At 43.1% G+C, this 12,675-nt stretch overlaps 1 protein-coding gene and 2 long non-coding RNA genes across 6 annotated transcripts in view; 1 reads left to right on the top strand and 2 right to left on the bottom strand.

Annotated features, from left to right (window-relative positions):
• GYG1 (glycogenin 1) overlaps positions 1–5,785 on the bottom strand; it is a 34,082-nt gene extending 28,297 nt beyond the window's left edge. For 3 of the 4 annotated variants that reach the window (XM_059163826.1, XM_059163827.1, XM_059163825.1), the window contains exons 1-4: positions 5,636–5,785; positions 3,146–3,281; positions 1,121–1,295; positions 669–831 (exon numbers count right to left, since the gene is read on the bottom strand). In XM_059163826.1, the coding sequence (XP_059019809.1) occupies positions 669–831; positions 1,121–1,295; positions 3,146–3,281; positions 5,636–5,642 (481 nt within the window). In that variant the 5' untranslated portion in view covers positions 5,643–5,785. The remainder of the gene's footprint in view (positions 1–668; positions 832–1,120; positions 1,296–3,145; positions 3,282–5,635) is intronic. The other variant, XM_059163828.1, reaches the window with a different exon arrangement.
• LOC131825022 (uncharacterized) overlaps positions 5,246–12,675 on the top strand; it is a 41,172-nt gene continuing 33,742 nt past the window's right edge. The window contains exon 1 of the long non-coding RNA XR_009351090.1: positions 5,246–5,326. This is a non-coding gene — a long non-coding RNA (uncharacterized LOC131825022). The remainder of the gene's footprint in view (positions 5,327–12,675) is intronic.
• On the bottom strand, positions 7,364–8,678 carry LOC131825024 (uncharacterized). The gene is made up of 3 exons (XR_009351092.1): positions 8,520–8,678; positions 7,493–7,584; positions 7,364–7,414 (listed from the first exon to the last, which is right to left on the bottom strand). It is a non-coding gene; the product is annotated as an uncharacterized LOC131825024 (long non-coding RNA).

Consider the following 12,675-nt stretch of genomic DNA (forward strand, 5'->3'; position numbering starts at 1 on the left):
TACCTAATTCATTTGTTCAAATTTCTCCAAAGGCTGTGGCACCCTAAATCCACGAATAGTCAGAACCTTTCTCTATATACATGTAAATAGATATGATTCTGTGTTATGGAAAATGGATGCTGACTTTGCCAATGTTCTACTCTTTGACCTTGCAAATACCACTCGTATGTGCAGCCTTACAGGGAATGAGAATTTGGAGAGATTAATCAGTTAATTTTCTATCTTTTTTTCCAATGCTTCCCAAGAGAATGAGAGCCAAGTTATCAGGTTTATTCCTCCAATTTCTATGAAAACAATGACTGGTCCTCCTGTTAGCTCCTTTAGTTAAGTTTACTTAGATTTAAAGACAGTGGTTAAAGTTCTTGATTCAATACTTTTGAATTCTTGAACAATCATGGTTCATTTATCACTCTAAAACAGAAGGAAGCCAGTTAAAGTCAGGTGTATAAAAATGTCTCTTAGCTCAATCTTATACACTTAAAGAAAAATGCATATGTACACATAGACACACAACAGTCTTTCCAACAAGAGCACAAATGAAAATGTTTTCTCCACCTCATGCACTGCTGTCTTCCAGGCACAAGGAATGAAAGCAACTAGATCCTGGAGAAGAGCAGCCTCTAGAAGCTACTACCATTTCATCAAATATAAAGATAACAGATACCTACCATCAAAACTGCCTTGCTCAGAAGCAAGGTGCAACAGCTGATTGTATGTTTCAACTGAAGGCTGATAAACAAAGACTCCAGAGTTGAAGCAATCAGGCCACCCTGGGTCTGGTGCCGCCGACAATTCTTCTCGCTCAAAAAGATCATCGATATTTGCTAGGACCTAATTCAAAGGGGGGAGGGAGGTGGGAGGGAAAGCATTACAGAAATGTTCTGCCCCAGCATACTCTTAAGTTCTCCCTAAGTTATCCAACACAAAAGATGCAATCTGCTGATCTTAACCATTCAGATGACAGCTGTCAGGTAGCCTGGGCTCAGTCTCCTCCATCACCTGATACTTTCAATGAGTGGTTTTATCTGAACTTCACCGGCACGTCTTGAGAGCATTCCTCAAATGCCTAACTGGTCTCAGTTACTATATACATCTTTCCAGTCACCAAAGCCACACTCACCAGAGTATCTGCATCCATGAACACGCATTTTGAATACTGCGTAAGTGACCAGCAATGGAGTTTCGTTAATGTGACACCCAACTCAGGCCTCTTCATTAAGGTTAGATGTGCAGAATCGCCACTGTCCAAGACATCTACGGTGATGACTTCATCGAAGACTGTCTCTAAAACTTTTCTGCCAAAATCAAATCCAGAAAACAGCGCTTAGTGTCTTTTCAGATAAGTAACAAGTAATCCATCTAATGTAAAATTGTATTCTTATTAGTCTACCACATCAACTAGTAGAGCAATCTGTTACTTTGATATAGTACAATCTCTTAAATAGGTGGTCTTAATTTACTTCAGGCCAAACTGTATCAATTTGCATGGGCAGCTAACTTCACTAATAAAAATTGCTTTGGTGAGGATAAAGTACTTGTCTTATACATTATTATAGCAGCACTTTTCTATTGTTTATTGTATCACTGAATACCAGGCAAATTACAGAAACCACCTCTCAAAATTTGACTCCCTTTCAAAAGAGCACATCTTTACAACAACCTATGTATTTAACAATGGTATTTCATTAATTACTTCTGCCGATTACTGCACGTTTTACAAATGCTAAGTGCATATAATACCTGCAATAAAGCCTATAAATAACCATTTTTGCTGAAGCAGTTGACAGCGAGTCATGTGTCCCAAAGGACATTAAAGGACTTGGTTATTCAGCTGCCAGTTATTAGAATCAAATATAACCAACACTTACAGTATGCTTAGCACTTTTGGCATAATGAGAGAATCACTTTGGTTTGTGAGGTGCAACACTTCTCCAGGCCCCAAATTAACTCAAGATTTATTTTAGAAAGCAATCTTGAGGTGGGTTAAGTGGAGGTATACTTAGAACACTAAGCTCAGAGCAGGGGAACACATACCATAAAGCCCCATCATCACTACACATTTATAACAATATGAAACATGCAGAACAAAACTGGTATTGTATTCTGTGTCCACACTGTAGAAAAAGATGTTCCAATTCACACAGTAAATATCAGCTTTTTGAAAATAAATGGTCAGTGGAGCCATTTAGTACAGTAGAGGAGGAATGGGAGACTACATGTATCTTCTTGCACACAGCCTCACTAAACAGACTACAAATTAAGATGTACACTTTAGGAAACAGTCTTTTGTGCATTTTCCTAAATTACCCTTTTTGAATAAGGTTATTAGTGTGAGAAGTATCTCCCAATATACAGCAGCCTTTTCAGAGGTCCTTGGCATGTGCTTTCATTTCTTGTGAGAAAAAAAAGTCACAAAAAGGGCATTTTCAATTTCTAAGAGGCATAGGAAAACAAAAATAAACACCTACAGAGCTGCTAGTGTGCCCAGATATTTCTGTAGTATTAGGATCTAAGTAGTTCAATCAAATATTTCAAAGTTTAATACCAACAAATCAAAGTGAACTAACCCAACCAACCAGCAGTTTGTGCCCCCCCCATCCCCACTCCACCCTCACCCCCAGGGTGCTTTCTTCACACAATCCCTAGTTCAGAAAATCCTGGAAAATAGTCTAGTCTATTAAATGATAAATACAGTTCTTTAGATTACAAATGCCAACTGAGAGTGGGGAAAACTGCTACTTACTTTCGGTCATCTGAGGTTTCCCTGGTTAGAAACAGGAAACAAAGTAGCCCCTCTGCATTTGGGAAAGAAATACAAGTGGAGTGTGAGGACATAAAAGGAATGCCTGGACTAAAATATTCACTCAGGTCATCCTAGAGGCCTTGCTTACAGGAGGGTCCTTCTCACAGCTGGAACCAGTAAAAGCATGGATCAGAACCACACCTTCCAGAAGGGAGCTCAGCTGGAATAGTTCCCAAGAGCTAGGAAGAGGTTTCAGCTCCAGAAATCCATCACTCAGCAATTCTGGTCTTTCTCCACCTAGTGCTCAAGCCCTGTAAATGGTATGGCCTCAATGCCCAGTGATGCCAGAAATGGGATAAAGACTTCAGAGCTCCACGGACAGACCGGCAGGAAGGTCCTCACCTCATGGAGTTGGAGACCTGAGGAGTGGCAAGCACGGCCAGCTTCCTGGTGGTCCTGTGCTGCTTCAGAGATGAGCCCAGGACTAAGGCTCCTTTGGCGTAGGCATCGTTTGTGGTCAGTGTCACAAAGGCCTGATCTTAATACAAAGAGAAAGAAAACAACAACAACAACAACACACTCATTAATAATATCCTACCTGGAAAAAGCTACCCCAGGACCCTTTTCAATCACTAACTTGGCAAAATCAGCTCCTCTGAGATCAACTTTCTCTATTAATAAAGGAGCAGCTTCTTTGGGAGTAAGGAAAGAACCCAAGTGCCCACTTTAAGAATGATTCAAGACCATTCTTTAGCATCTTTGGCAATCTCCACCAGGCTGATTAGCTTTAAAAATTAAACCCAATTTAGAGTCTGAACACACAAAGTTCTCAGACTAAATAGTAGCTTAACACCAGAAAGTAAACCTCAGGAAATTAACAGGTGACAACGCCATCAAGAAGCACATTTTCTGTTTCCTACAAGTACTTTCAGCCAAGCACAAATGCAACTAATGACCTCAATTGACAGCATCTGAAAACAGAGGCCATATTCTTCATTCTGATGCTTAGGCTTCTGCCAAGCCTCAGGCTTTATATATTGTTTCCTCAACCTGAAGCAAAGGCACCCACACCACCCACCACATCTCAAGTCACTCTGAGTGTCTGCTCAAATATCACCTTGATAGACAGGCCTTCCCTCTTTAGTGCTTCTATCTAACCAGCAGCCAATCCATGTTAGCCAGCTTTAGGGACCACCTCAAAACCACTAACAAACTTGCTTTTCTTTTTTTTCCTTTAGGAAAACCAAGCAGCAACCCCTAACCTGTATCCTGCCCCCCCCCCAACACACACACACACACACACACACACACACTCAATCTCGCAGTTGCCAGAAGGGAAGGCAAATACAAGGATTACCCCTCCCTCCAGTTCTCCGATTCCCTGGAATGAGTCTGAGGTCCACTCTATCTGCGGGGATTCTAACAAGGCAGTGGGCATCCAAATGTACAGGATACTTAGGATCAAACAGTGGCAGGGGTCACTTGGGGGCACTGTTGCCCAACCCAGGAGTTGGGACATTTTGTCATGAAGTCACGCTCTGTCTCATTTTCCCTTTGCCTGTTTTCCAATCTGGAGGCTGGATGGAGGCAGAGTGAATTCCGTGGAGAAGCCAAAGAAAGTTGTAGGCTGTCAGGGGGCTACAGCAGGAGCCAGCGAGCCAGCCACACACCAAAGAGTATCTTCACATCCCACGGGACACTCTTCCTGAACAGGATAGTAATTAAGCTGTAGAGAGACTGGTGTCCCCCACTCCTCAAGGGGCACCGGCTTCCCACCTAGGAAAGCTCAGAACAGTAACCTGTCCTTTGACGTGCCCATCAATCTCTGCCTTGACTTGTTCCTTCAACCCATGATGAGATGGCAACATTTCAGACAGTCTGCCCCAGGAGTATGTAATCTGGGGGATGAGGATTAATGTTTTAACTCAAAAGCAGTCCAGATTGGGGGAACCTGGATTCAAGTTTAATAAGGTAAAGAGGACTCAAGGGCTTCAGGAAGCAAGGATGTGGATACTGTCCAAGATGAAGTAGGGACAGGACAGATGCTTAGGAACATAAACTGGAACACCTAGCAAACATTACACAGGAACAGGAGAGACCAGGGACAGCTGGGTAAAAAAGAACACCTTCGGCTACATCTGCAATCTTTCGGCACTTCAGCCGCTCTCGTAACCGCGCTATTAGCTTCTGCAACATCGGAAGACCAAGCAATTATCTCCGAGCTTCCCCTACTCCCGGCAGAGTCAACCCCTGCAACAAGTGAGCCGGCACACGCCCACCGCCTGCGGCCCGCTCCCCTGGGGCGCTCGCCCAGCTCTAGCTTTCCGCAACCCGGCCCCAAAGGCCTAAAAATAGGCTCGGCGTGGCGGCCAGCGCCCCGGCGGCCGGGAGAGGAGCGGGGCCGGGCCGGGGCCGCCGCCGTCCGGGCCTCGAAGCCGGCCCTTCCCAGTGTTCCTGCTTGCGGGAGGCGGGGGCGGCCAACAAGCGACCCCGCCGCGCCCCAGGGCGCGGGACTGGCGCCCCCAGGAACCGGCTCCCCACCCCCACCCGGCCCCGCCGCAGCTGCTCCGCCCGCCCTTCACGGTGAGAGTAGGAGGAAGGGCACGGAGACGGAAGCAGGAACGGGGGCTTCGGCAGGGGGCCCCGGCGCCGCCAGGCTGCCACCCCCACGACAGCGTCCCGGGCTCCGCGCCGCAGCTCCGGCGCCGGGGGGCGGCGGGGAAGCAGCTGACGCAGGAAGCGGCACGCCCGACTGCAGCCAGCCTGCAACTTTGCGGCGGTCCTCGTCCTGCCAGGAACTCCCCCGGGGCTGCAGGGCGGGGAGGCGGCTGGCGGCCACAGCGCGGGGCGAGGAGCTGGAGTCCGGGGGGCGGGGGGCGGCGCGGCGCGTACCTGTCATGGTGCTGCCGAGGGGGACGGGCGGCCGCCGCAGCCGCAGGTTGCTGGCTGGGAGAAGCCGGGTGCCGGGAGGGAGCGCGGCCAGCGAGGAGGCGCGGCGGGAGCCGAGCGTGGGCCCGGAGCGCTCTTATAGCGGCCGTCACGTGGCCGCGCACGCTCCCGGCGCCTGCCGGCATCCTCCCCGCTGAGCCGCCGGCGGGGGCCGCCGACCCCCGTCCGCTCCCAGCCCCTCCACCCCCCGGCGCTGGGCTCCCGGCCAGCTTCCGAGGGGCACCTGCCCGGGACCTCGCGCCTCTGCATCCCCGCCTCAAGCGGGGATTTGGAACGGAACTTTGGGGCAGAGAGTGGCATCAGCAGGACAAACTCCCGAAGAAGCCAAGGGTTAGAGAACTCTAAAAAATAAAAATCTCAGGTCACTCGACTGACGATAATTCACTTGAACTGTTTGAAATAAACAAGGTTTAAATTTCACTCTTCTCCGAGAATTACAAATCAGTTTCTGGAAACAGTTTTTGGTATTCTCACAATGGTCTTGTAGCTTTGACTGAAAAATGGAATGAATTCTTCACTGTATTGTTCAAATTCTTGGAGCCCTCTGCATCCATTAGATAAGGTTTTGTTTACTCCTTACAACATCCCCACGAAGTAGGTGGTAGCCTTATTTTACAGATGAAGAAACTGCGTTACGGAAAGGTTGAGTTACTTGTCTGTGGTCATTTCAAGGGGAGAAGGTGGGCAGTTGGGTTTACAGAACTGACCTTCCTACCGGTAAGGCTAGGACATCCCAGGTAGCTGGTGCCCTAAAAAAATTAGCAAATGACGGTAACTCTGGTTGAGTAATATAGTTGTTTAGGTTAATCTGTTTCACAAATCATGAAAAGGTGAATTTGCCATTTTGCTAGGAAGTTGAGAAATCGCTTTCTATTGTGATCACACCCTTCTCGTCTCCCCATCCCCTCCACCCAGCCCAAACATACCAGGAAAGGAATAGGTAGTACAATTCTCTGCCAGCAACAGTTGCTCAGTAAATGCTGCATGGAGGCCAAATAGGAAACTGACAACATCAGTTCAAAAATGAAACAGATGGGCGCCTGGGTGGCTCAGTGGGTTAAGCCGCTGCCTTCGGCTCAGGTCATGATCTCAGAGTCCTGGGATCGAGTCCCGCATCGGGCTCTCTGCTCAGCAGAGAGCCTGCTTCTCTATCTCTCTCTGCCTGCCTCTCCATCTACTTGTGATTTCTCTCTGTCAAATAAATAAATAAAATCTTTAAAAATAAAATGAAACAGATGCATAAGAATAAGTGTTTGATTGCAAAGGTGGTATTGATATTCTTAAACCCATTATCTTGGTTCCCTCAAGTATAGGCCTGTACCACCTACATTAGAATTGCTTAGGACACTTGTTAAAATGTTAATTTTTGGTCCTTAGTCCAAACCTCCTGAATCAGAATCTTAAGGGTGGAATCTAAGAATCAGCATCTTAATTATCATTCTTCAGAAATCTCTCTTGATTCCTTCCCAGTCTCCCATCATGACATGGAGACCGCTGATTCGCTTGGAAAGACCTCCTGGTTACTTAGCTTTATAAACTTCATTTGTAGGAAGTGGAAATGTGGGGGCAAAGGTACAATGGAGGGGTGTTCATGTATTCAGACCCTGTGGGTTCAGAAGAGTTGATGCTCTTTAAGGAATATGAAGGCACATGTGTGTGAATTGTACCCACCTGGGTGAGGGAAAACAGTGGTGCTCCAGGTCTAAATTGCTTCTTTCTATACTGATATAGAAAATAGGAAATAGTGAAGTGTACATCTTTCACTCTGGAACCCTCCTGCCCTTGATGATTCTTTACCACCTGCTGCTTGACAGCGGAGTGTCCGGGCTGGGCTTTCACAAAGCGTGATGCTGGATCCAAAAGGGCAAAGCCAGCAGAAGATCTGGGGACAACTAGAACAGGAGGGAAAATTTCCTTAAGAACAAGCTCCTCTCTGCTCCATCATCCAGGATGTTTAAGCAAGAGTGGTCATCACAGCGTTCTTTCCTGTGCTTTATGCACATTTACAGTAAGAGAACGTTTATAGGTTTCACCACCTTAATCAAATAGGGATTTTGAGGTTGCTACAATGTCTCAATTGAGATTACTAATAGTGACGCACCACCCAGTTTTCCTGAGGCTGTTTTACATTGAGTTTCAGTTAGGTATGAGAGCAAGGCATCTCAAACTTAAACGGGCACACAGATTTTCTGGGGATCCTGTTAAAATGCAGATTCTGACTCAACAGTTTGGAGTGGCTCTCCCTGGTGATGTCCAGGTTGTGGACCAATTTTGCATAGCAAGGTGATTGAACATGCTAGAAGGAGTCAAACGTAGAGGAAAGACAGACAATGTTGTAGTGGGGCAGATGTCTAAGAATTTATTAACTTTTTTCCCAGTGAAACTTGTGTAGCAGAATTTCTAAATCCTTAAAGAGAGATTTAAATAAGTTCAAAAAGAAAACTTACATGGGTACTAAAAACTTAGTGTTAGCATGACTATTAACCATTTAAACCCATGCTGAATGTGTATATTTAGCACGGTTGTTCCAAAATTCATTTTTAGTTGGCTTTGGAATGCATTATGTAATTTTTTGGCAGGATACTTAACCTTCCTAATTATGTTTTGTTTAAGATAATGCTGAAATCCCTTGAGAACACACACTAATTGATGGTGGGAGCCACTGACCTAGAAATATACTCTAGAGGGCAACCTGCTGGCCTAAGACAAACAGTTCCCACGGGCGGTCCATGAAATCAATATACCACATCTGCCCAGACACAGGAACTAACTAGTTAACTAACTACTTAAAATTTTGCCCTTAATTGGTAACACACAAAATCTGTACCTGGAATTGTTGCCAGTGATCACATCCCCGTCTAACTCCAACTGAAAACTTATTCAAGAAATGTTATCCTCGGAGGCCCAAAGTTGTTCATTCTTCACTTGAAAGCTAGAATCTCAAACTCCACAAGTTGCAAGGGCCTGTTGACTAGGGTATTTTTTTAATGCCTTAAAAAGAAAAAAAGACCCAACAACGTTATTAAGATATAATTCAGAGACTTGGTGGCTCAGTCAGTTAAACGCCTACCTTCCGCTCAGGTCATGATCCCAGGGTCCTGGGATCAAGTCCTGCACCAAGTCCCTTGCTCAGTGAGGAACCTGCTTCTCCCTCTGCCTGCTGCTCCCCCTGACTTGTGCTCTCTTGTTCTCTCAGTCTCTCTGACAAATAAATAAAATCTTTAAAAAAAGATATAATTCACATACCACAGAATTCAGCCATTTAAAGTATCCAATTCGAGGGTTTTGAGTGTATTCACAGGATTGTGCAAATATCATCACGATCTAACTTTAGAACATTTCATCACCCCAAAAGAAAACTATACCCATAAGCAATCACTCCTCATTCTCGCTCTCCCTCAGCCCTCAGCACCTACTAATAATTCTGTCTCTATAGATTTGTCTAGAAAGATTTGCCTATATGTGGTCTTTTGTACTGGCTTCTTTCATTTACTACCTTAGTGTTTTCATAGTTCTTTCATGTAAGGGCATGTATCGGTGTTTCATTCCTTTTTATTGGCAAATAATATTTCGTTATGTGGATATATGATGTTTTAGTTACCATTCATGAATAAACATGTTGGTGAACATTTGGGTAGTTTCTACTTTCTAGATACAGCAAATAATGCTGCTAAGAACATTTATTTGTATCCAAGTTTTTGCTTGACACTTACGTATATTTTTAAAAATATATATTTGTCTCCTCCCGGATCTATACCAACTGTAGAATTGCTGGGTCCTATGCTAAATGTGTGTTTAACATTTTAAGATGGCCAAACTGCTTTCCAAAGTGTCTGCATCATTTTGCATTCTGATTAGTATGAGAATTTCTTAACCAATGTTGTTGTCTTTTATTATAGCTATCCTAATGGGTTTGGAGTAGCATTTCATTGTGGATTTGATTTGCATTTCCCTAATGGCTTGTGATGTTGAGCATTTTTTCATGTGCTTATTGTCCATTTGCATATCTTCTTTAGAGAAATGACTTTACCCATTTTTAAATTGAGTCTATTTTTTGTTATTGAGTTATAAGGTTTCTTTATGTATTCTGGATACAAGCCCTTATCAGATATATATTGTATAATGTATGATTTTTATTTATTTTTAAAAAATTTTTAAAGATTTTATTTATTTGAGAGAGAGAGAGAGAGAGCATGAGCAGAGGGAAGGGCAGAGGGAGAGGAAGAAGCAGACTCCCCACTGAGCAAGGAGCCCAAGGTGGGAATCAATCCCAGGACCTTAGGATCATGACCTAAGCCTAAGGCAGACACTTGAACAACTGAGCCATGCAAGCACCCCTGAGTCATATATATATATATATATATATATATATATATATATTATACATATGTAAATAATGTGTAATATATCCTCTTATTCTGTTTGTTGACTTTTCACTTTCTTGATAGTAGTATTTTAGCATAAAAGTTTTAAATTTTACACAGTCCAATTTATTTTTTTCTTTCTTGCTTGTGCTTTTAGTATTATGTCTAGGAAACCATTGTCTAGCCTGCAGTCATGAAGATTTGCCCTTTTGTTTTCTTCTATGAGATTCATAGCTTTAGCTCTTAAATTTAGGTCTATAATCCATTTTGTGTTAATTTTTGTGCATCGTGTGCAGTGGAAGTCCAGGTTCTTTCTTGTGCATGTGGATATTGAATTGTCCCAGCACTGTTTATTGAAAAGTTTCTCCATTGAATGGTCTTGGCCGCTTTGTTGAAAATCAGTTGACCATCAGTGTGACAATTCTAGTTCTGAACTCATTCTATTCCATTGATCTATGTGTCTATCCTAATGCTAATTCTACATTGCCTTGATTTCTGCAGCTTTGTAGTAAGTTTGGAATTGAGAAGAGTGAGTCCTTCATTTTTGTTCTTTTTTCAAGATTATTCTGGTTGTTCTGGATTCTGTGTATTTCCATATGAATTTTAGGTTCAGCTTTTTTAATTTCTCCAATAAGGGAAGACGGGATTTTTATAGAGATTGCACTTAACTTTTAGGTCAATTTGAGGAGAACTGACAACTTAAAAACTTAAAACTTCTGATCCATGAACATGAGATGTCTTCTCATTTACTTAGATTTTCCTTAATTTCTTTCAACAATGCCTAGTAGTACATTGCCTTTTAAAGCACATAACAGGGGCGCCTGGGTGGCTCAGTGGTTAAGCCGCTGCCTTCGGCTCAGGTCATGATCTCAGGGTCCTGGGATCGAGTCCCGCATCGGGCTCTCTGCTCGGCAGGGAGCCTGCTTCCTCCTCTCTCTCTCTGCCTGCCTCTCTACCTACTTGTGATTTCTCTCTGTCAAATAAATAAATAAAATCTTTAAAAAAAAAAAAAAAATAAAGCACATAACAATGATGATGTTTGCTGTGTCACACAAGTTCTTCTTTCAGAGGATCCATGGGAAAATTTTCACCCTAGTCTTAGAATCAGAAAGAATGTTGCCTCTCCTTAATACTTTGTTTTTTCTTTATTTTATAGGCATTTTGAAATTTATACATACTTCCCCCTTTTTTGGTCCACTTAGAAGCTTATGGCAAATTTGCAGCTACTTCTTGTTATTTGGCCTCTGCACCCTGCATTTACTTGCATTACTTACTCTCATTATTACGCTTGCCTTATTCATGAAGTTGCATGAGATCCTTTGGAAGTAGGGGAGGCATGTGGAATTAATTAGTAAATAATTAAATGATCAGAGGTTTCTAGTGGGAGTAGAGCACAGAAAATGAAATTTCAGCTCAATTTGGGTGACTCTAGAGGTTTTGTGGTGGTTTCTCAGTAAAATGAAGATTCCATAGATTAGAGACTCAGGGTTATGGATCCAGACATGGGAATAACCTTCTGTAATTAGTCCAAGACAAAGTAATTGCTTGATCTTTCAATCTTACTTTTATTATTTAGTCTACCAGTAATACAATAGCAACATGATGGTGGTCAAAAAGCAGAAATACAGTTGTCCAGCATCTTTAACCATGAACTCTTCGGCGCGGGCGGGGGGAATACACACACACACACACACACACACACACACATATATGTGTGTATATATATCTGCCTCTGCCTGCCATTCTGTCTGCCTGTGCTCACTCTCTCTGACAAATAAACAAATAAAATCTTTAAAAAAATAAAATAAAAAAAATTTAAAAAGGATTATAATTCAATGAGCTTTGACAAATATATACTATCATATAACCATCAACACAATCACCTCCCAGATTTCCCTCTAGTGCCTTTGTGGTTAATCTCATCCCCCTACCCTGGTCCCTGGCCAACACAGCTCTGATTTCTGAGCAAATAGATTTGCCTTTTGTAGAATTTCATACAAATGCAATCATACAGTATACAGTCTTTGTGTCTGGCTTCTTTCAGCATAAGGCTTTTGAGGTTTATTATTTGCTGAGTATCAATGGTTCATTACTTTTTATTGCTGAGTAGAATTCTTTTGCATGCATATACCAACATGTATTTATTCATTCACCAGCAGATGGACATTTGAGTTTCTTTTACTTTGGGTTTTATGAATAAAGCTGCCATGAATATTCAACTGCTAGGAGCAGGATTTTTTTTTTTTCTTAATTTATTTACTTGACAGACAGAGATCACAAGTAGGCAGAGAGGCAGGCAGAGAGAGGAGGAAGCAGGCTCCCTGCTGAGCAGAGAGCCCAATGCGGGGCTCAATCCCAGGACCCTAGGATCATGACCTGAGCCAAAAGCAGAGGCTTTAATCCACTAAGCCACCCAGGCACCCCTACAAGGAGCAGGATTACTGGATTGTGTAGTATTGTATATGTAAGTTTGTAAGAATGGCAGTTGACTTTCAAAGTTCATTGTAAAAACTGGATGAGATCATGAAGAATGGAAGTGATCATTTTTATATAAAATTGATTGTGGAGATGATGTGATGTCCATTCATAGTACACCGAGAAGGAAGGGGACATAAGTCC

The sequence above is a fragment of the Mustela lutreola genome, chromosome 2 (assembly GCF_030435805.1).
Source record: "Mustela lutreola isolate mMusLut2 chromosome 2, mMusLut2.pri, whole genome shotgun sequence".
Classification (NCBI taxonomy): Eukaryota; Metazoa; Chordata; class Mammalia; order Carnivora; family Mustelidae; genus Mustela; species Mustela lutreola.